General features: G+C 38.4%; 1 protein-coding gene across 1 annotated transcript in view; it reads right to left on the bottom strand.

Annotated features, from left to right (window-relative positions):
- lpar1 (lysophosphatidic acid receptor 1) overlaps nucleotides 1-22805 on the bottom strand; it is a 41645-nt gene that overhangs the window by 5834 nt on the left and 13006 nt on the right. Inside the window, exon 2 of the mRNA XM_085413580.1 lies at nucleotides 12091-12846. Coding sequence (XP_085269706.1) covers nucleotides 12091-12829 — 739 coding nt within the window. The 5' untranslated portion in view covers nucleotides 12830-12846. The remainder of the gene's footprint in view (nucleotides 1-12090; nucleotides 12847-22805) is intronic.

Here is a 22805-nt window from a genome sequence, read left to right as displayed (position 1 = left end):
AGGGTCACTGACATTACTCGTGCATGTCAAGTGCTGTGAATTCAGTCATCAGACAATATTTGTCCTAACTATATGACAACTATAGGACTTTCCACTTGGTAAAACAAAGAGTCTTGATGAGAAATGAGCAGAGTTGACAGAGAGAGAGCGAGAGCAAAAGCGAGAGAGTATTGACAGGAAGGTCTGTTATCTGTTAGTGTTGTGCAGGCGGCAGCTGCAGCGGAGCTTGACCTCACTTCCTAACTATGCAAGCGGACTCTCCAGAGTTGGATAAATTTCTCAAGCAGTTCATTGCCCAGCAGAGAAACTATTTCAACTATTTGTCTCTCAGTGAAACATCTTACTCGGAGCAGGACCAGACTCAGCACAAAAAATGCTCAGAGGAAGCATTTAGAATTTCCAGTCTGAAAAACAAGAGAAAAAAAAAACCTTGACTCTAACATTATGACTGCGACTGTATTTTCTGTTTTTACTGTCTTACTGTGTCAGTGTTGATGTAAACATTTATTATGCATCCAATCTATCTTAACCACAATCCACAATATGTTATTGTCGTAGTAGGGCAAAATCCATCACAATAATAAATGAAAAAATCTGAACACGTCCAGTGAAAAATATATAATAAAACACTATATGTGCATATATGTAAAGGAAATTTGTTTTATTTCCACTCAAAATGAGAAAGGAATGCCGTTTTGTGATTTTATGGCCTTCGAGGTTAACCCTCAAATTCTTTAATTTCCTTCCTGAATCCTAGAGTATATAATTACCTTCATTACTTATATTTATTGCAGAATTTCCTCTTTACCCCAAAAGAATATGGCTGGTTTACCATAGCCACAGTGTACAGTGTTACTACCATGCCAGGTTTACAGAGGGTAAACCAGAGTTTTGTTTATGGAAGCAACATGTGATTCTTTTTTCTTCTTTCTTTTTTTTTGCCCTGTCACTACTTAAAAATGCCACATGGAGGGAAAAGAGGCTGGAGAATGGAAAGTCACTGGAAGAAGGTAAATAAACACAGCTCTGAAGCAGGCCTGGAAAGTGTATGGAAACGTAGGAAAACTACTTTGGCACGCTCATTGTCTTATAAAAATAAGTAAGTACATAGAAATGTGTTAAGATGTGTGTGGCTATTGCAATGACAAACTACTATTGCAACAGTTTCATAAATGACACATTTTCCTATTAGTTTGTTAATGGCTCATGTGTCACTAGAATGCAGTAAATAAACCTTTAAAGGAATCGTTTTGCTGTCAAACCTGATAAATAGCTTTAGGGGAGACATTTTTAGTTTGTGGAATGATTCTCAAGATTTACGTAACTCAAAGCAATTATTAGAAACAGCAGCGCACAATGGATTAACTGTGTCATTGCTCATGAACAACATATTAAAAATGTATTGCTTCAAGGGGTTTATAAAGACTGATCTGCAATTTTACTTCAACTGACTCTCAACACAAATATCTAATTAGCCAATCAAATGTCTTAAGGCATTTAGACATACAGACATGAGAACTAGCTAAACTTCAAACTGAGAAAGAAAGGTGATTTAAGAGAATTTGAACATGACATGGTTGTTGCCAGATGGGCCTGCACTCCCATAAATACAGTTTCTGAAATACTGGCCTGGTCTGAGTATTTATGAAACTGCTGCTCTACTGGGACTTTCCCACACAACCATCTTCAGGGTTTATAGGGAATGGTCTGAAAAAGAGAAAATACCCATGGAGTGTCAGTTCTCTGGGCAAAAATATTTCACTGATGGCAGAGGTCAGAAGAGAATGGCCAGACTGCTTTGAGCAAAATAATCACATATTAGAACTAGAGATGGACCGATCCAATATTACGTATCGGTATCGGTCCGATACTGACCTAAATTACTGGATCGGATATCGGAGAAAAATAAAAAATGTAATCCGATCCATTAAATATCACGAAAGCACCTCGCAAAACTTGCAACACGCCGTAACTCACCTCAGAACGTTAGCACTCGGAGCAGTATGCATCACGTGATAGAGCAGCTGTGGCATGCGGGACCTGTCGGTGGTCTGGATAGCATTTGGAGCTTCGCTAGCAACCCGGCATTTCATCTCCGACAAAGTTATCCCGAGAGAAGTAAAGCAAGTGTGTAAGTCCATCTCTGAATGTTTGTAAAGCATTCCTGCGTTAAGCTTAACAAGCGATATATGGAGCGACTGCCTCTTCTTGCTGCTACTTCAATCATGAAACTGCTTAATGCTCAGCTGATCGGCTTTTCTGTCCGAGTCCGTCTCTCTGGTTTGTTTTTGGCCCACTTTGCACCAGAAAGAGGAAACCAGCAGATAAACAGCAGCAGCACGTTTAAGCTTGATCAGCTGTTGTTAGAATTTATTTAATATTACTTTCTACTCGAGGATCTTTTTCTACGTAGCTGACGGCTGGTAACTGTGCAGGGGCGGATCTAGCAAAGTTTAGCCAGGGGGGCCGATAGGGCATTAACAGGGAAAAGGGGGCACAAAGACATACTTTTCTTTCTTATTCTCATTTAAAATGTCTAGCTTTTAATAAATAATTATCCGAATCTTACACCCAAAGTTTTAATTTGATGTAAAATGAATAGAAGTCAATTACTGTATATAGTGACTATTAAGTCTAATATATATACCCTAGTAAGCTATAGTACTTTTTCCTTTGGGAAGGTACCATCTGTGCAGTCTGCAATTTTGTTGAAGAAAGATGTTGAATCTATTTAATATTTCTTGAAAAATAATTGATTTCTGTGCATTTTTTTTTCATACTGCATCAAATTAAGGTTGATTACGTCGATTAAGCATCATGAGGTGGAGTGTGAGGGGTGGTTCCCTATTTTTTATTTATTTATTTTTGTTGTTGCTGGGAGTTGGAACCCTATTAGTTAGGTTGCTTAATATTTACGCTAAGTACTCTTTAAAATACCAGAATAGGGAGGATGGTGTAGGTTTAGGTTTATTAGATTGATCAGTATTGCTGAACTATGAAATTTTTTTTTTTTTGCATACAGGTATAACAGAATAGCTTTAGTGTAGTTGTTGTTTTACACTTGAGTATGAACTTATACAAAATGCAGCAAGATATTAAAAAAAAAAACAGTTTTGTTGATTAAAAAACACTATATCACTATATATTCTCTTCTGCTTGTTTTCTTTTTTCTTTCTCAGCAGGTGACCCAGGTGATTGATATATGCATTTTTTTTTCTTTTTTTCTTCTTTTTTTTTTCTGCTCATTCTGTTGGTTTTTGGTTTTTGCCCTTCTCCCCCGTCCCTCTTCTCAGCTGTTTCTCTTTCCCTCTTTCTTTCCCCCAGTCAAGTCTGTCCCATATTCAGTAAGTGAAAATAAAATAAACAATAAAAGGTGAATCAAATGGACCATTACGGCAAGGCTGGGATGGTCAATCTGGTAAAGTAAATCCGTTGGGCATCTTTCTTTGCCTTTAGACAACACTTCTGATGGCAAAAGAGCCAAACGGGACAGGCAAAAAAAAAACAAAAAAAAACACTATATCGGATTCATATCGGTATCGGCAGATATCCAAATTTATGATATCGGTATCGGACATAAAAAAGTGGTATCGTGCCATCTCTAATTAGAACCCAGGTATACAGAAGAGCACCTCAGGATGCAAAACATGGCGAACTTAGAAGCCTGTCAACTAAGACGAGGAAACTGATGCTACAATTCACACACATTCACCAAAGTTGGACGCCAAAGGATTGGAAGAACGTTGCCTGGTCCAATGAGTATTGTTGAGGTTTAAATTTATCATCTCAAATGTTTATATGCTGATTACATTGCTTTATATAAGAAAGGCCTAACTCTGAGTACACTCTGTGCCAAAAGTCCTGACAGGAAATTGCATGCTTTTGCAGCTAGAATCAAGTGAAAGTGAAACCAATTAGGCTGTTCGATGCACACTAGAGAGCAAGTATATAAATACCTAGGCTTCCGTTTGTGCTTCAGACCTTGGGGTGTGTGTTGTGTGCAAAGGTCTCCATATCCAGGATATGTTAATTAAAGATCATTTTTAAAGTAAAAAGACTACTTTGAGCCTTGTCCTTTTGGCCATAAAGAATCCGAAAGAACCGAATTTAATAGTATCAATTTCTGAAGGCATTTAGACAGTGAGGTCAGAATGTGGAGTAAACAACATCCATCTATGCGTAATATCAACACTTCAGGCTGATGCTGGTGATATTATAATGTGGAGACTGTTTTCTTGGCACATTTTGGACCCAGTAGGACCAAATGGACATTATCTAAGCACCACAGCCTACCTCAGTATTCTTGCTGACCTTATCTATACATTTGTGACCACAATATCCAAATCTCCTGATTTCTGCTTCCAGCAAGATAACACACCATGTCACCAATCTCTCACTATCTCACACTGGTTTCCTGAACATGACAGTTCGAATGGGCTCCACTATCACCAGACCCCAATCCAAAGGAGCACCATTTGGATGTGGTGGAATGGGAGATATGCTTCATGGATGTGAAGCTGACAAATAAGCAGCAACTGTGTGATGCTGTCACATGAATGTAGAACAAAATCTCTGAGGAATGCTTCAGTCGTCTTGTTGAATCTATGCCACCAATTAATTCGGTACTAAGGGGAAAAGGGAATCCACCCTCGTACGTCCTAGGTGAGCCTAATAAAGTACAGAGTTATGTATGAGAGGTTGTTCCTGTACACTCTCTAACTATGCAGTTTCTCAGATTATCATTTAGTTACTTAAAAGAAATTTTGCATGATGCATTTGTATAAATGTTTACTTAGGACTATCCTATCCTATAGTATGAACTGCTAATATTAATATGTATTGCTTTATCCAAGTGTAAGATACAGCAACAGTTTTTTAACCACCACCATGCTCTCTTTCTTATCTTAAGACTTTTCTTAATGCTCACATGGCAATGTAATGGCATGAATGGTAAGTATGGTACATGCTTTTTACTTTTCCATTATTTTCCACAACTTTTATCCTCTGTTTTTTTTCCTTACAGAAATAATCTTTTATTAGAAAAAGAACATGGGTCTATGGCCTAGGTAACGAATAGGTGGACCACAGATGCATTTCTTTATGCACCCATACCTATACTACATATTTATCACACCATTTCTATTTTACTCTGTGCAACCTTTGTCGTATTTATGGTAGGGTTATTTTAATCCTGATAGATAGAAGAAAAGGGGAAACTCAAACTACACTTTTTCATGTTTTTTTTCTTTAAATAAGCCCTTTATTTAAAGACAACTTCTTGAAAAGCTATTTTTAAATTTTGAATGTAAACCTTGCTTGCTTTACTTGCAAAAAGAACATTTTATTATGAAAGTACCGTCCAGTTCATTGAAAATAAATAGGAAACACTAATTCAACAATGGTGAATTGTAATTTCTTTCTTTTGCTTCACAGCCAGTTGTTGCCTGTTTACAGACAAGTGTTAGGCTATTTGTAATATACTGCATTGAATTATAATCTATAAGGAACTTTAGCATATTGTGGACTATTGTTTGAGGAAACTTTCTCTATCCAGACCTCCTTAAATTCTAATTAAGTATCTTTGGTCTATGGGAACAAAAATAAGGAAATAATAGAGGCCAGATTATGGCAGTGAACCCTGCACTCCCACAAAGACACATGCACGCAAAACACACATGCAGAACTGAGGGTAGATAAACACTCACATGTGCAGACACAAACACATGCAAACACTCACTTACTTAATTATACATGGCACAAAGACAGATGGGTTAAATATTTTGACAATGTTGAAAATATCACAAAACTTTATTCCATCCTTGAACAAGACACACAAGCTGAAATGTCAAGACTGGGCCAAGAAATATCTCAAGACTGATTTTTCTAAGGTTTTATGGACTGATGAAATGAGAGTGAGTCTTGATGGGCCAGATGGATGGGCCCGTGGCTGGATTGGTAAAGGGCAGAGAGCTCCAGTCCGACTCAGACGCCAGCAAGGTGGAGGTGGAGTACTGGTTTGGGCTGGTATCATCAAAGATGAGCTTGTGGGGCCTTTTCGGGTTGAGGATGGAGTCAAGCTCAACTCCCAGTCCTACTGCCAGTTTCTAGAAGACACCTTCTTCAAGCAGTGGTACAGGAAGAAGTCTGCATCCTTCAAGAAAAACATGATTTTCATGCAGGACAATGCTCCATCACACGCGTCCAAGTACTCCACAGCGTGGCTGACAAGAAAGGATATAAAAGAAGAAAAACTAATGACATGGCCTCCTTGTTCACCTGATCTGAACCCCATTGAGAACCTGTGGTCCATCATCAAATGTGAGATTTACAAGGAGGGAAAACAGTACACCTCTCTGAACAGTGTCTGGGAGGCTGTGGTTGCTGCTGCACGCAATGTTGATGGTGAACAGATCAAAACACTGACAGAATCCATGGATGGCAGGCTTTTGAGTGTCCTTGCAAAGAAAGGTGGCTATATTGGTCGCTGATTTGTTTTTGTTTTGTTTTTGAATGTCAGAAATGTATATTTGTGAATGTGGAGATGTTATATTGGTTTCACTGGTAAAAAAAAATAATTGAAATGGGTATATATTTGTTTTTTGTTAAGTTGCCTAATAATTATGCACAGTAATAGTCACCTGCACACACAGATATCCCCCTAAAATAGCTAAAACTAAAAACAAACTAAAAACTACTTCCAAAAACATTCAGCTTTGATATTAATGAGTTTTTTGGGTTCATTGAGAACATGGTTGTTGTTCAATAATAAAATTATTCCTCAAAAATACAACTTGCCTAATAATTATGCTTATTTGGGAAAGACTGGCGAGACTAATACAACTACATTAGCCAATCAGACAACTGTTAGGCTGGCTAGGTGAAAGTGAGTAAAGTGTTGGTTGATTTTTCAGTTACTTCGATTTCTTTACAATGGTCATAATGACTAAATTAGAAAAGAAGATGGCTACATTGTTAGATGTTAAATGTGTTTACTTTTCAAGTGAGCACTTATGGGCTGATATTTTTTTACAGTAAGCCTGAAACACGCATACTTAAAACAAACTCTACCGCTAACGACGCCCCTGCTACTTTTCTTTTCTTTTTTTTTGTTCAAAAGCTAAACTCATAAGTACTCCCAATGTAGGAAGACTAAGCTAACACTAGAAAACAAAAGTTTTTGTGCAAACATTACACTTGCATGTTTGCATTACAATTTTATGTCGATGCTAGTTATCCAATATTCAACACCCATTAAAATATTACATTCAAGAAACAGCTTCCTATTCTTCTGTCTTACATTTACATTACTCAATTATTTTGGAAGGCTCATTATGCCAGCTTAGGTTTCCACTAATGTGAATTCTCTGTGGCTCTTAAAAACACCCCAAATTGAATTATTGTTTTCATCTTCTGGGAGTCTCACTCATTTTCCTACCATTAATCTATTTGTATCATTTTTTATTGCTCTCCTCAGTTTCTTTTTCTTTTTAAAATCTATTGTTTTTCAAAAATCCCTTTATGAATTTTAAAATCTTGAGTTTATCCTTCCTTTCTATCTTGGTTTTTTGGGATTTGTTTTCATTGCACGTCTCTTTCTGATCGTGGTCATGTTTTCCTTTCTGCAACCTGTATTCTTGTCAGCCATCCCCTGCTTCATCTTTTACTTGTATCTCACATTCTGTCTCAACTGTCTCTCTAACCCAATCATTATCTGTGGTCATGACCATGATCCCTATATATATTTCTAAAAGGGCCCATTAGTTTCCCGTTTGTCCACAGAAGGATTTCTTTTCCCATTCCCCTCTTACCCACATCAGTGCTTCCACACAGAAGATTACATTCACATTCAATAGCTGAGAGTCCACAGCACAGAGTCCACAAAGATGCTTGTGGTGTACACAGTGATGGAGTCTTGTAGTGGTTTCACAGTGAGCTAATGGTTAGAGAAACCAGCTTTTGACCGGAAACACAGTGAGTTCCTTGAAATAATGGCATTTCTTTCCTGCTTGACCTACACAAAAATAGCCTATCTGTTTATCTGCAGAGATGTTTGCTTGGCAGCAGTGACTCATCTATGCACTGAGACTTTTTAAAATCTGTTATTTTTTAATAAACTTGGAATAAAAAAGAAAATCAAACATCAACATCAAAAGGTCTACTTAGGTTCTCTCAGCTGCTTGATAAGAAGGCAACTGGACTTAGTTTGGTTTGTGAAGATGGTTAGCCTCTCGTCATTTAGTTCTAAAACAACTGATGTACCCTTTAACCTTGTAACTGAAGATGCAGACACCCTAACAAATGCAGCATGAAAATCTTTTTCAAATTTTGTGGGATCAGATGTTTTTTGGAGACATATTGTAACTTGTATTATAGAAACACATACAGAAGACAACAGACATCAAGGCGGGAATGAAACGAAGGTACCGGTTTGAAATGAGCAGCAGGTTTTGTGTTTAAGATGTATATGTTTTAACAAAAAAGGAAATAAATAAAAATTAATTTGAAAGAATAAGGAAACTATATTATTTTGAATACAATCTAAAAGCAATTTATAACACCTTGTATATTTAACTGTTTAACTCTAAGTCAAGTGTGTCATATTGGATATACGGTATGCGTTTTTGTGAGTTTCTGAGACTTCTACATACTCAATGTGACTTTTTTCCCAGAAAAAGTCCAAATAAAATCGACAATTCACTTTTGAGGAATGCACTGAAAAAGAAAATGCCTTATCAAATATTATACAAATTTAAAGGGCCTCAAATGTAAAAGGGTTAAGCAGTGTTTAAAGTTTGCCTGAAAGTAACAACCCATGCTGCTGAAATCACATTTGTAAGGCGTAGATCCTGCCATAGGGAGCAATTACAAAGACTGTATTGTCTACAATTATTTCTTGCATTAAGTGACGTACACAGATGCACACAAACTCAAACACACAGAAAACAGGTGACACTTTGAGATGCATGCCAGTTGTGTTTCCATGCTGACAGTAGATTGGAGCGTTTGGCTTGCGGTTTTTACAGATTGGTTCTGCTCAGCCAGAAAATACACCAGCATTATAGCAGAAAATTACAGAAACGTCTGTGTATGAGTAGGGCACATTTGTTAGTGTGCAATCATTCATTTCTGTCCTTCCTTTGAAATCTAGATACTGAAATAAGTCTTCGGGGTAATACTGACTGCTTATACACTGTAATTTGGAGACAAGTACCAGTCTGTGATATGGCATCTGCATTTGTTTGGGCATGGTATTGCTTGGCACTCCATGCTGTCTGACGATGTGACCTCATACAACACCATAAGCTTTAAGATAATCAAATCATTCACAGAACACTCCAGCATTTGCCAACAACTGACACACACACACACACACACACACTGAAATAGCTTAGAGAGTTTTCCCTTATGGTAGATTCCCATTTGGATGCATGGAAGTATATTGGCTGCGCTAGATGATGTCAGCTGGTATTTGTTAGGATTGCTCCCGAGCTTCACTTCTTGCTCAGCCTAAACATATTCCTGATTTGAGATTTTTGTGTGGTACTAAATTTTGAAGAATTGGGCTTTAAAAATTGGTTGCTGCGACTAAAAACAACTGGAATTTTACATGTTCTTTCCTGGAGATGGAAAAATCCTTTATAGTCATTTTTTTGGCACATACTGATATCTGTATCAGCGGAAGCTAAAAAACAAATTTGTTTCTATTTGTTTTTTTGTTTAATGAAAAGTAAGAGAAGTCCAAAGGTTTTCAGTGCATGTACAATGAAACAGGCAAGCAATACAAGGGAGAGACTTGGTTTGGGGCATGGAATTGAGCGTTCTTGATAGTGCTTCAAAATGACGTCATTTAGACTAAACCAAAACAGATCACACCCTCACTCAAAAGACTTACTTTCTCAGTAACATGTCGGCTTGAGTGGAGAAGAATAAATGTGGCTTGTTCTAAAATTTTAAAACAATATTTCAAATTGATGCTAATGATTTACTGATTAAACTGAAAAGAAACTGTAAAAACATAAAGCTATTTTTCTATTTTTGGTAAAGAACAGTCATCTCTAGTCCGAAATACATGAAGCTAAATGACTGTAACTTTGTTTCTTAATGTTAATTCCTGAATCCTAATGCTTACTATTGTTATGTGATTATAAAACCTGTTTTCTACCTAGATTTATAGAGTGAGTCTTTTGCAAATAGCTATGCAACCTTGCATTAACATCATTAAAGTTCATATGAAGTCAGTTATTCGAATGTTCTTACATCCACTTAGCTTTTCATTTTTTCCTGTATTCCTGAATAGAAAAAAGGAGCTGTAGGATAGTTGTAACGACACCAGAGAATTGACATTTTTATTTATCCATTAGACAATAGATAAAGACAGCAATAATGCTGGTTTCTATTGTTAAAAAAAAGTTGTTGTTTTTTTTGTTGTATATTCATTACTGATATTTTACTGCAAAAATGTGCTTACGCATGTAATATAATTTATAGCAATGGAAGAATCAGACAAAGCAGATTAAGGTTTTTTTTTTGTTTTGACTTTTTTTTTTTTTAGTCCTACTTCCTCCTAGAAAAATCACATTATCTGCAAAGAAAACTATGACAGTTAGATTTAATTCATACCATGGTATATAGCTTCCACCCCATGGCCATTAGGAAACATACACCAAAGCTAGCAGATTAATTTCAGAACTGTTTACCTCATACGTTACCAAAGAAGTAAAGAAATAAACAAAACATCTCTACACAGCAGATGTTCATTCTCTGCCTCTTTAGCCCACTATAGGCTCCAGATCATAGTCTCCTGTCCACTACTTTGAGTTAAGTTTGGAGTAAAGACAACAACAGGATGAGATAGCAGAGCACATAGGAGAGAGATCACTTGCAATCCTGTGGTATGTTTTGTCTAGGATGCAACACATCCTGCTTCCAGGCACTAAGAAGCCTTTTCCCCCACAATTTTTAACATACTATAAACATAACTGAGCTGGTCTGCTAATTTGTTCTAGTTTTAAATGAAAAAAGAAGAAGAAGAAGGAGTAGAGTCTGATTATTACAGAGTCCTGCAAAGTGTGAAACATATCTCTGCTTAATGCTCACACATAAAACTGTCAAGACTTCACACGCTTGGGTGATAGGTTAAACAGGCAGAGTTACATCTGCAGCGTATAAACAGACACCAAAAAAGTTGACCACACTGCAGCACTACAGTAAAAAAACCCAAAAACTGCTGCTGTTCATTGCACCTGTGTTTTTAGTTTTAGTTTGGAAAGCTGGACTGAGGCCAGCTGTATCTGTGAGAACTGTAATCTGGTTTTTTTTTATGCACAGCCTATATACCTCAGACATCCGTTAGTGTTCTTTATAGGTGAAAATGAAAGTACAGCTGGAGAGTAATTGAGGGTATTTCACAATTCTTACCAAGAAAACAGGACATGCTAGCACTAGAAAATTTCTTCAGAACTATAAAAGATGGGATGTGGGATTAATCTAAATTCCTCATATTCTGTTGGTAGTACAGATGCTGTTGTTTACAGACTACCAGAAAAGTTCTTTTGTTTTGTGCACAATTATTGTGAAGCGTAAAGCCTTAAAGGCACTTGCATGGACATGGGCCTTGGTACTTGATATATGCATCTTCTAAAAGAGACATAATTTACTATACTTTAAATCAACAAAACCACATTATTCAAACCACTATGTTTATATATTTTTGCTTGCATATATTTAATTATTTTCATACTCATTTGGCTATTTGCAATCACAAGTTTAAAGGTGACTTCATAACTAAAAACCTGAGCCTTTTAATAATGATCATGGGGAGCACCACTGACCAATATGATTTACTATATATGAGGTCTGCAGTAGTGCTAGGAGGACATTGTGCTTGGATTCAGTGTTGAATGTAACAGCCTCATAGTTAAACTAATTAACACATGCATCGTTTTGCTGCTGCTGGCGACTTCAAATGTTGGGTCATTGCTACAAAGACAAATACATATATAGGCAGTGGCATCCTGCTAGAAAGTCTAGGTTAGTGACTATCAAGAGATCAACAGCTACAGTACGTAGACTGAAAGTGAATGCTCTTACCCAACACAATGACCACAGTCTTCAGAAGAGACATCATGGTATCTCGGTTGCGTCGTGGTCCAGAGCTGTGCCGTGACATCCTCATGGTTCTCTGCCTCACATACACAAAGATGTGGGCATATAGTGTCACCATGACAACAAAAGTCACAAGATTAAACACTGCCCAGAAGACCAAGTAAGAGTTGCTGTAGAGAGGTGCCATGTTGGAGCAAGACTTAATGCTACAGATACAGTTCCAACCTACGCTGGGTATCGCCCCCATGACTATGGACATAGTCCAGATAATGACAATCACAACCACCACGCGCCGGTTGCTCATGCGTGTGTGTAACTGCATGCGGAACACGGTGATGTGGCGTTCAATGGCGATGGCAAGCAGGTTGGCTACAGATGCAGTAAGGCTGGTGTCAATCAAGCCCTGACGCAGCAGCCATGTCGAAACAGTCAGACGCTTTGTGTTTGGTCCCGTGTTGAACATCAAGTAGAAGTACGCCAATCCAGCAAAGAAGTCAGCAGCTGCCAGGTTGGCCATCAGGTAGTAAATGGGGAAGTGGAATCTCCTGTTGACGTAGATGGCGATCATTACCAGAAGGTTGGCGAGCATGATGAAAATGCACACAGTGATGCCAAGGCCCATCACCAACCGGCTGTAGGTGTCCCAGTCGTTAGCAAGAGGCTTGTCGCTGCGGTTGTAGAAAAAGGTGATGCTCTCATTATAGTAGCATTGTTCCTCATCCATGGTTGTAGTGGTGTTTACTAAAATGAGAAAAGACATGGAATACATAAAATTTTCATAGAACACAGTCTTTTGATGTATATTTGAATACCATAGATTTAATTTCAAAAGGGAGGTTTATTTTTCAGATCCATGGAACTGAGACAACATGCACCACCTCAAATTAAAATCTGCATTATGAAGTCAGTGCTGTTTAACTTTTTTATTGTTTCCTTTACTTGATCACCTCGTGTAAATCACACCTGTGATGTTAAATCATCACAGAAGGAGCATTAAACTAAACAAAGAAACACTTCCACTGAATGTTCAAAAGCATATGTGAGTATTTCAGCTTATCTGATTATCTGATTGCAGTGCTGTGTGAGTGAAACGTGAATCCTTTTCTCAGATTTTATCTTGACAGGCTGATACTTACAGAGGTTTTGCTAGAAATTGTTACAAAACAGTAGATGCAGTGTGATCAAAACGCCTTTGTGTGCTTTAAATGTGAGAATCTGGGCCTATTCATTACAATTTTGATGTGAAGCAATCTAGTATATTAATCTATATCATAAGCATGCTCCATGTTAGTTGTCATCTATAGCAGTCACTATTATCTCATAGAAAACATACACTGTCCAATATACAACCATGTGTAAAATGAAGCTTGTGTTGCCTACAAGTCACAGAAGTTTACAAGTTTACAGAAACATTACACAAAGGTGCTGCGTTTTTTGTGCCTGCAGGCTTGCCTTTTTTTTTCATCTGGTTGAGGTTAACTAGTATTTATGCTTAAAAGATGCATGAGGAGGAGACTGAGTGAATGTGTGTGTGAATGGGTGGATGACTGAATGTAGTGTAAAGCGCTTTGGGTCCTTAGGGACTAAGTATAGCACTATACAAATACAGGCCATTTACCATTTTACCATTTACTGAGAAAATAAGTAGAAACAACAGCATCATCTCTCTCTCTTTCTCTCTCTCTCCCACACACACACACACACACACACACACACACACACACACACACACACACACACACACACACACACACACACACACACACACACACACACACACAATCACTACTCACATGAGTATATGTGTTTGTAATAAAGCTCAAGTCCCACACGGATGCTGGCTAGTGTCTCTCATGCACCTAAGACCGGAAACAGGACCTCAGGGCATGAGTAGTCTGTTTGTGTGTGTGTCCTAGAGATACAGACACAAGGAGGACTGGTGAAAAATGAGGGGACAATGACTGAAATAACAAGTATTGGAAGTTTTGGGTCAAAGGCCGGTGTTTTCTTTTTTGTCTTTCTTTTAAATTTTCCTTTCTTCATCTTCTTCTGTAATCATCCAAATTATTTGAAACCCTTCATGAAAGTGCAAACATGAAGCCCCCCCCCCCCCTCCTTAGCTAACTTGCAATTTTGGGAGAAAAAAAATTATTACAACCTTCACCTCTAAAATAGTCACATGAACAATCAAAAATCATCCTGGGAAATGAAGCAATGTTGAAAGCATTGAAAACTTAAGCTTGCCAAAGCTATTTGTTCAAATTCTGCAACTCAACTTGGTAATTTGCTTTTCTGAATGTTATATAATGGAGAGCGAAAACCTGCAGGTCTAACCAATAATTTTCTCAAGACTGTGCAATTGTTCCATAGTGACTCATGCGTTAAAGTATAAGTTTGGTATAAACAGCAGAATGACGGCAGCAAAATGAGCAGTGTGTGATATACGTACATTGCTTAGGTGTGTATTAGACGTTGCAGTGCACCAATGGCAACTTAAAGCTGTTTGCTTAAAGTTGAAACCAGTTAAAGAAAATACTTTTCTGGATATTTAGATTTCATTTTATTTATTTATCTTTATTTTCTTAAAGACCAATAAAGAACTCCAGCTGCAGCCATATTTGCCTGAAGCACCAGTAAAATGTTATTTTGTTTACTAAAATAGCAGTGGACATTGTATTAGCAGTATTGGATTATAGCTAGTACTGGACTGTTCCAGGCCTACGGGATGTATCTGCTTCTTAATTTCCAAACACTAACCAGACAGCGTTGGAAAGTAGGGCCTCCTTTTTCAGACATGCTTATTTACCAATGTTTTGTTTTGCTTTTTTTAATGGTTTTGTCTATGTGTAAGCAACGATCATTCCCTGTGTTAATACAGCTCATTTAATACACTCGTGGAGAGACTTATGAAACTCTTTGGCAACTGATTAATTATGGAACCCTTGGACCTTGGTTCACAGCTGTTTTCACTACATTAACCACCAATATGTAAACTCACTAGGTCCTTTGAGATTGTCTTCCATTGTTATGCTGATGATCTACAATTATTTACACCAATTTCTGGAGGAAATTGATATGCCTGTTAATTTTGGTGAAAAGATGGTTTTAAAATTTAAGTATTACTGAACTAAAACATGGATGGACAGAAAGCATTTATTTATTTTTATTTATTTATTGTTTAAGAAAACCCTTTTTATTCATTCAAATGGCTTTCTTTCACCTGAGAAGTTTTGCTAAAATCAGACATATTTTGTTGTTCAAATATGATGAGGTTCTATTTTATGCCTTTGTGCATCTAGTTTGGATTATTGTATTGCTTTACTATTAGGATACCCAAAGAAGAGGTATGTTAGAGGTCTGAACATGGTTTAGAATGCAGCAGCTTGCATTCTTACTGGTTCATCTAAATATGATCATTATACTTCTGCGCTTTGCCTCTCTTAATTGGCTTCCTATTTATGCAAGAGCAGACTTTATATCTGCATAACATTCTTCTTGAAAGTCGAAAAAGCCAGAAAAAACAGGATTTGTTTTGCCCCTTAGCAAGGTAGAGCCATTCATTCATGATTACTATAGTGCAGTGCTTGTTTGCTGCAGCGCAGTCATGGACAGAGCCTGGTCAGTGCACTACATATGGCTTATTTAGGGAGTTCCAAATACACAACAATGACAGTATAGATTACAAGTTTTCCAGTTTTACTACTCTTTACATTCACTGCTGCCAGCTTAGATTAAGTTGTAGTTAGCTCTGTTAGCTCTGGTCTGTGCTTTCTAAAGGACTATGATGGAAAGCACTCTTTAAATAAATATATTATTGTTAATAAAGAGGGTTTTTAAATTAACCTGCATAGTTCTTCCATACAAAAATTAAAATATAAAAATTTTAAAATAAATAATATAAGGAAATCATTCAAGGACTAACATTTTAAAAGGACTGACAACAGAAGATGACTTGCAGAGGTTTATAGTATACTGAGGCCAGCGAGCAAATCATTTTCAGTGTAGTAATGTGCAGTGTCCAGCCCTGTAAGGAAACTGCATTGTTTGAGTTTTTTAAAACCAGGATTCATTTAACCCTCTGGGGTCCACGGATGCGCCAGGGCATCAAAATCACATGACCAATTTTAAAAAATGTACAATTTGTATTTGCATTTCAAGTTTTGAAAATGATTCGTTAAACATATTTTTGGTTCTTACAGTAAGAAATATAACTTTTTTCTACTCTGATTTTAAGTTTTTTGTCTGAATTCAGATCAATTGTGCTAATACATTATGTCAAAATGAAACCATAACTCCAAATTCAGATATGTGAGGTTGTGCTGAAAAGAATGATACCAAACAAGGCAAGATAAACAGTTTTAAAAGGTGAAATGTAGAGGTCAAATCAAAAGTAGTCAAAAACAGCTAATTTTACCCTGGACCCCAGAGGGTTAAATAGAAAGCTGTATGGCCTCATTGCAAAAGAGTGTTATTAGGACATGTGAAAATAAAGAACACATCTGTTTTTGAAGCAAACTGCTAAATTTGCAATACTCCCCCCTTTCCTGTTTGTAATGGGTGTGTTATTTCCTTTTGGTGTCTGTGGAAGTTTTTTGGGTTTTTTTCTTAAAGAAGTGACAGTATCATTCCTGCATCTAATTATTAAGATTTTAATCATTGCTCATGTAAGGCAGTCAGTCAGCAATAAGAAGAGGCATTATGAGGAACAACTAAATGACAGCAGCAACACTAATTTAAAAGAAAGTCACAGGGATCGAGTCTCCATTTACAATGACAACAGCAGATGCCCATGTCGTCGTCTGCAGTTTATGGCCATTAAATGTCTGGAGGGAGCAATCAACAGGGCATTAGATGCCTGAGACAAGTCATTATCAAAAGAAAGTGGAGGAAGTGTCAGTGACCTCTCACTTTCATCAGACCTTCGGAGCCTGTGGAAGGAGATCCTGTCATTGTGTATGTATCTGCATACAACAGTTGATAGCTGAATATTGTACAAGACTGTGTAAGAAAAAGGACATAGAATGAGGGGAATTTCGTTTTTTGTTCCTGAACAACACAAAGAACAGTGCAGTGACTTATTTTTCAAGAATTTAAATGTGTTTGAGAGCAAGAGAGGAACGTTTGGGAAGTGTGTAGAAGAGAACAAAATGCTCACTGTGCCCAAGTGTGTGTCGACACACTCTTCATGCTTGTTAGTAATGTGTGATAAAGTCTGGCTGTGCGGAGTGAGAGACTCAGTGTGTGTTTTGTGTGTGTAAGTGTCTAACAGGCTATGAAAGGACCACCCTGGAATCCATAGATGTGAGGTCATTACTCAAGGATCAACAGCAAGGCTACATCCGTATATTGTCAATGTACGCCTAACTGACACATGCATAGGGGCTAGTTGTTCTTCACCATTACTTATTCACGCTACAACAAAGTGCTAAATTGACAATAAATGATGCAGCCTTGCAGGGTGAGATAATTTTTCACCTTTGAAAAATTGAGATACTAATGCTCAATCACAAAACTACACGGTTCCTAGAATATGCATTCAGTACCACATACAATGGAAGCTATAGCTTGAAATGAGGTAAACAAAGGACCATAGACTTTTTTTATTACTATTAAAAGATTTATGGAAATCTTCAACACTTTGCTTTAGGTTAGCTGTAATAGAAACGGGCTCATGGCATTTAAATCTGTTAACACACTTTATGGTATTAGTAGAAAAGCACTGAATCAGGACTGCTATGTCAGCATGTGCTACATAGTAAATTGTTTATCCAGCCCATTCTCATTGCAAGGACATTAAATCTGTCATTTTCTCCAAATTACACACAGGGCGTCTTTTCACACGAGTGGCTGTGGACCAGGTTTAGGTAATAGTCACGCAGATCTGTTACATCTGTCAGATACACTAGGCAAATGCCATATTTCAATGTGTTGACTTAATGCTGTGAGCTCAAACCACAATCTTTTACTAAATCTAAGTAGCTTTTAGTGTCTGAAGTGAAAAAAGTGAGTTCAAATCAAACAAATCAGCAAGTGAAAACCAAGCAAAACAAAGTTCAAAAAGTCAAAGCTTCCAAACAGGAAGCAAACCACAATTTCCTGGCAGACACATCAAGCGCTCGGCCTCTGCTTTTGCTTTTGAACTACACTAAGCATGAGGACTATAAAGAAATAATTCTTGGGTGTTGATTTTCTTTAACAGTTTGTGCTAACACGGCTCTTTTCTGTCAAGATAAAAGAGAAGATTTTGTCAATTTAGCGATTTTTCTACTGGCCTTTTATATTTACATTTGCAGGAAAATGTAAATTAAATGAAGGTTGTTATCAGGTTGTTACCATTGTTACCAAAAAAATACATAAAGTCATTTGCACTTTGCACTTCATGTTTAGATGCAATCCTCCATATCTGAGCTCCTCAATACTTGTTATTTTAGTGTCTAGTCTAGCTTGTTGCAAACAGCTGGCTGTGTCAAATTCTTTCCTTTGACTTTAATAAAAAACTTCACATAGCACGCACAGAAAAAAGCGTCCACTTACAAAATTCTAAGTTTAATAACAGCAGACTGGTCAGGATCTGATTCTAAATATTGCTGCTTTGTGCTGTCTTCACCTGTGACACACAGATTTGAGATTTATACAGCAGAATAATAATGCAGTCCTAATGCTAAACTCCATCTGAGCTGCATCATCTGAAGAACTTACTCATTTTCTAAAGTAAGAATTTTTTCTTGTATCAGAAAATGGAAATTTTACATGTCCTCTCCGACCACACGTGGTTCACTCTGATATTTTCTGAGAGAAATACTTGCCTGAAACCTATGCATATATCAGCTTGTCAAATAACAAATATGCAAAAATCATCTTGTTTCTCATCCTTTTACTACCCATTTGTTTGTGTTATACTTGGTTTATTGTGCTGATCATTATTGAACTGAAGTGGCTGCGAGTTCATAGATGAGCATATTATGATTGGATTATGTGAAGAGCTATCCACTGTAAGTTGAGTTCTTATGCATCACTGCCTCATGCTCATCAGCTGAGCAAATTTGATACTTTGTTTTGTTGGGGTTTTTCTTTTTTGCTTTGTTGTTGTTGTTTTTAATTGGCTCCAAAACAAATGTTGCTTGTGAATGTATTTTGCACTTTTTTAACCACTGTTCTGACAAGTGCCGCGATAAACCAACTTCAGTCACTGCCAGACAAGAAGTCCACTAAACACTTAACAGTAGAGTCTGTTCCCACTCTATTGAAAATGCATCATCCAGCCTTCTGGCTGCTGTTATTGAAATGCACCCCTGAGAGAAATACCTTTAAGAAAGACACACGTTGAGACCAATCACTGATCTGGGATTCCATGCTAAGCAACATATAGCCTTCATGGAACTCATGAAAGAGAAGAAAATTTTTATGTATCATACATTGTTTAACCCATAGTGATCTATAACTCACATGTGCAATAAAAGGCTGTATATGAAGTATTGTAGTCTACAAATTGTCTCTTTCTTGAATGAGTCTCATTGATGTAGCATTTCACCGTGAAACTTCTCTTTTCTTTTTATGGAGAAAATGATACATCTTCTAGCTTTGGAATTCAGACAGAAATATGACCATTTGAAGCTTGTTTATATGTGAGGTCACACACTAAAAAAAGCTAATGTTCCAAACAGGATCCCTGCAGTTTATCAGTGTTGTACTCCAGAGTGAGCTCCTGGCTCTGAGGTTTTTAACTTTGAGAAAAAGATTTTCATAAAAAGTCACGAAACATGTAAGAATGATTGCAGAGAAGCATAAATTATCAGAAAGAGAAAAGGGAGTAATTTAGCACACAGCTGGGGTGAAATCATGATTAAAAAAAATGTCTAACTATTTTTGGTACATAAAATGAATCCTGTGGAGCATTTTTCAAATTGTACTTTGATGTGAATGATTTATGAGACACAGGAAACATATGAAAGTGATAAAAAAAATGTCTTCTTTGAAAGCTTGCAAGGGGTTCATGAGCTAAGGCTCTTCTCTATATGTTTATTTAATGCGTACCTCACAGTAGTAAGTGAACACCTTCCCTCTTTTCCAGTTTCTAACATTAACAATGTCAGCTATTAAAATATTATATACACTTGCAATATAAAGAGACTTCACATAGTCTGAGTGAGTTGCTGTTGACCCTTACTTTGCACCTATTCTACTGCTAAGCTAACTAGCTGTTTTCCACAGTTTGTAGGTTGCATTTTATAAACTACTGTTACGTTCCCCCCGAAGGGGTCTAGGCATGCGAGTGAGGGGACCAGTAACAAATGAGTCCAGAAACAGAATGAAAAGGAAAACAGACAGAGTTGTTCTGTATTAATATAGTTTTATTACAAATGATATAGGTTTATTACAAACGACATTAACTTAAAGAGCTGGCAACGCCGTTTTACCAATAATGCCAAAGAAACAAAGGAAACACTCGCAGCAACAAAAGACAAGAAACAAAAAATGGGAGGCACTTCCCACACTTCCTACTCTACTCCTCACCACGGGGAGACACTCTCAGGGCCCACAAGCCCATCTACTCACTAGTCAGAAGGCGGCTGTCTGTTCAAAACCTAGCACAAAAACCGTGTAGCGCCACAGAGGGAAAAAACCACCCTGCTCACAGCTCATCCCCAGTTTAAATAGCCTCAGAGGTGATTGCTGACTGGAGTCAGGTGGCAAACGAGGCTAATCAAAAGCAGCTGTGTCCTGGGGAGAGAGGAGAGTGAGAGAGCGGGCAAACACTCCACCCACACACTCCCACAGCCTCACAGGATGTAACATTCCCCCCCTCCCTTACATTAAAGCTCTACCAAAACAACAACAACAACACCTTATCGCGAGCTGCGTGAGAGTGCATCAGCCACTATATTGTCAGTACCTTTCTTGTGTATGATCACCAGATTATAATCCTGGGCCAGGAGTGCCCAGCGCATCAGTCGCTGGTTGTGGTTGTACATCCAGTTCAGAAAAACCAGGGGATTGTGATCTGTGAAGACGGTCACCGGGGAAGCACTGGAGCCCACATACACTTCGAAATGCTGCAGAGCTAGAAGCAGAGCTAAGGCTTCCTTCTCTATGGTAGAGTAGTTCAGCTGATGGTGTTTGAACTTCGCAGAGAAATAACAGACCGGATGGCACACACCCTCCTCATCATCCTGCAGTAGAACTTCTCCGGCGGCACTGGCATCGACCTCTAGCATAAAGGGTCAAGAGAAGTTAGGAGCCGCCAACACAGGGGTGCTGCACAGGAGAGATTTTGCCGACTCAAAGGCATGCTGGCACTCCACTGACCATTCAAAAGGCACATTTGGGCTACACAGTTTGGTCAGCGGAGTCACGACCACAGAAAAGTTCTTACAGAAACACCGGTAATATCCGGTCATACCTAGGAAACGCCTTAGTTCCCGTCTGGTGGTTGGACTCGGGTAGTCCAGGATTGCAGCAATCTTCGCCTCCACTGGGCGGACCTGTCCAAACCCCACCTGCTTACCTAGGTAAGTGACAGTCGCCTTACCAAACTCACACTTAGAGAGATTGAGGGTCAACGAGGCCTCGGCTAGCCGCTGAAACACTGTCCTCAGAAGGGACATATGATCTGCCCACGTGTCTGTGTATAGCACTACATCATCTAGATACACATTGCACTGGGGCACATGTCCCAACACCAACTGCATCAGACATTGAAAGGTAGCTGGGGCATTTTTCATGCCAAAGGCCATTACTGTGTATTGCATGAAGTGGTCAGGGGTGACAAATGCAGAAATATCTGAAGCTCTGGAAGTGAGAGGCACCTGCCAGTAGCCTTTAAGGAGATCAAGTTTGGTGATGAATTTGGCAGGGCCGATGCTGTCGATGCAGTCTTCCATACGAGGAAGCGGAAAAGAGTCAGACCGTTACAGCGTTTACCTTCCGATAATCTGTGCAGAAACGGGGTGTGCCATCAGACTTAGGCGTTAGTAGACATGGGGAGCTCCAGGGGCTACAACTAGGTTGTGCCAAGCCGTTTTCTACTAAGTACTCAACTTCCTTTTTCATCACCTCACGTTTGGCGATGGGGCAACGGTATGCATGCTGCTTGATTGGGGCTGCGTCTCCAACATCATTGTCATGCTCACAAACATTGGTACGTGAGGGTACGTCACTAAAGAGAGACGGGTAGGAGTGCAACAAGTCAAGTACATCTTTACACTGGGACTGAGGAAGGTGAGACAGGTTGGCCTCGGCCTTAGCTAAAAAAAAAAAAAAAACAGAATTTGACAACCGCCCACATTGCTGTCCCTCAGAAAGGGTACCCAGATCATCATCACCCTTAACTTCTACACTTGGCAGGGTAACAGGGACTGAACCAGGGACAGCTGTCCCAGCAGTGTCTGGTGATTCTGTCATGCTGGTGTCTCTGGTATGGTATCAACATGTTAACATGGCATAGGCGAGTCTTCCTTCTGTGTTCTGGGGTGTTGAGAATATAGTTGGTGTCAGACACTTTTTTCACTATCACATAGGGGCCTGAGAAACGAGCCATGAGGGCAGAAGTAGGCACAGGCAGCAACACAAGAACTTTGTCCCCAGGCTGGAACTGTCTTTCCACTGCTTTTTGATCAAATAGTTTTTTTCATGTTTGCCTAGGATACACAGAGAGCCTCTTTTGCTAACAAAGTAGCCCGTTGGCACCTGTCCTTGCATGT

The sequence above is a fragment of the Rhamphochromis longiceps genome, linkage group LG7, assembly GCF_057381845.1.
Source record: "Rhamphochromis longiceps isolate RC_006_pf linkage group LG7, R_longiceps_female_GT1.1, whole genome shotgun sequence".
Lineage (NCBI taxonomy): Eukaryota > Metazoa > Chordata > Actinopteri > Cichliformes > Cichlidae > Rhamphochromis > Rhamphochromis longiceps.
The sequence above is the reverse complement of the archived record's forward strand: the minus strand, read 5'-3'. Positions and strand labels throughout refer to the sequence as shown.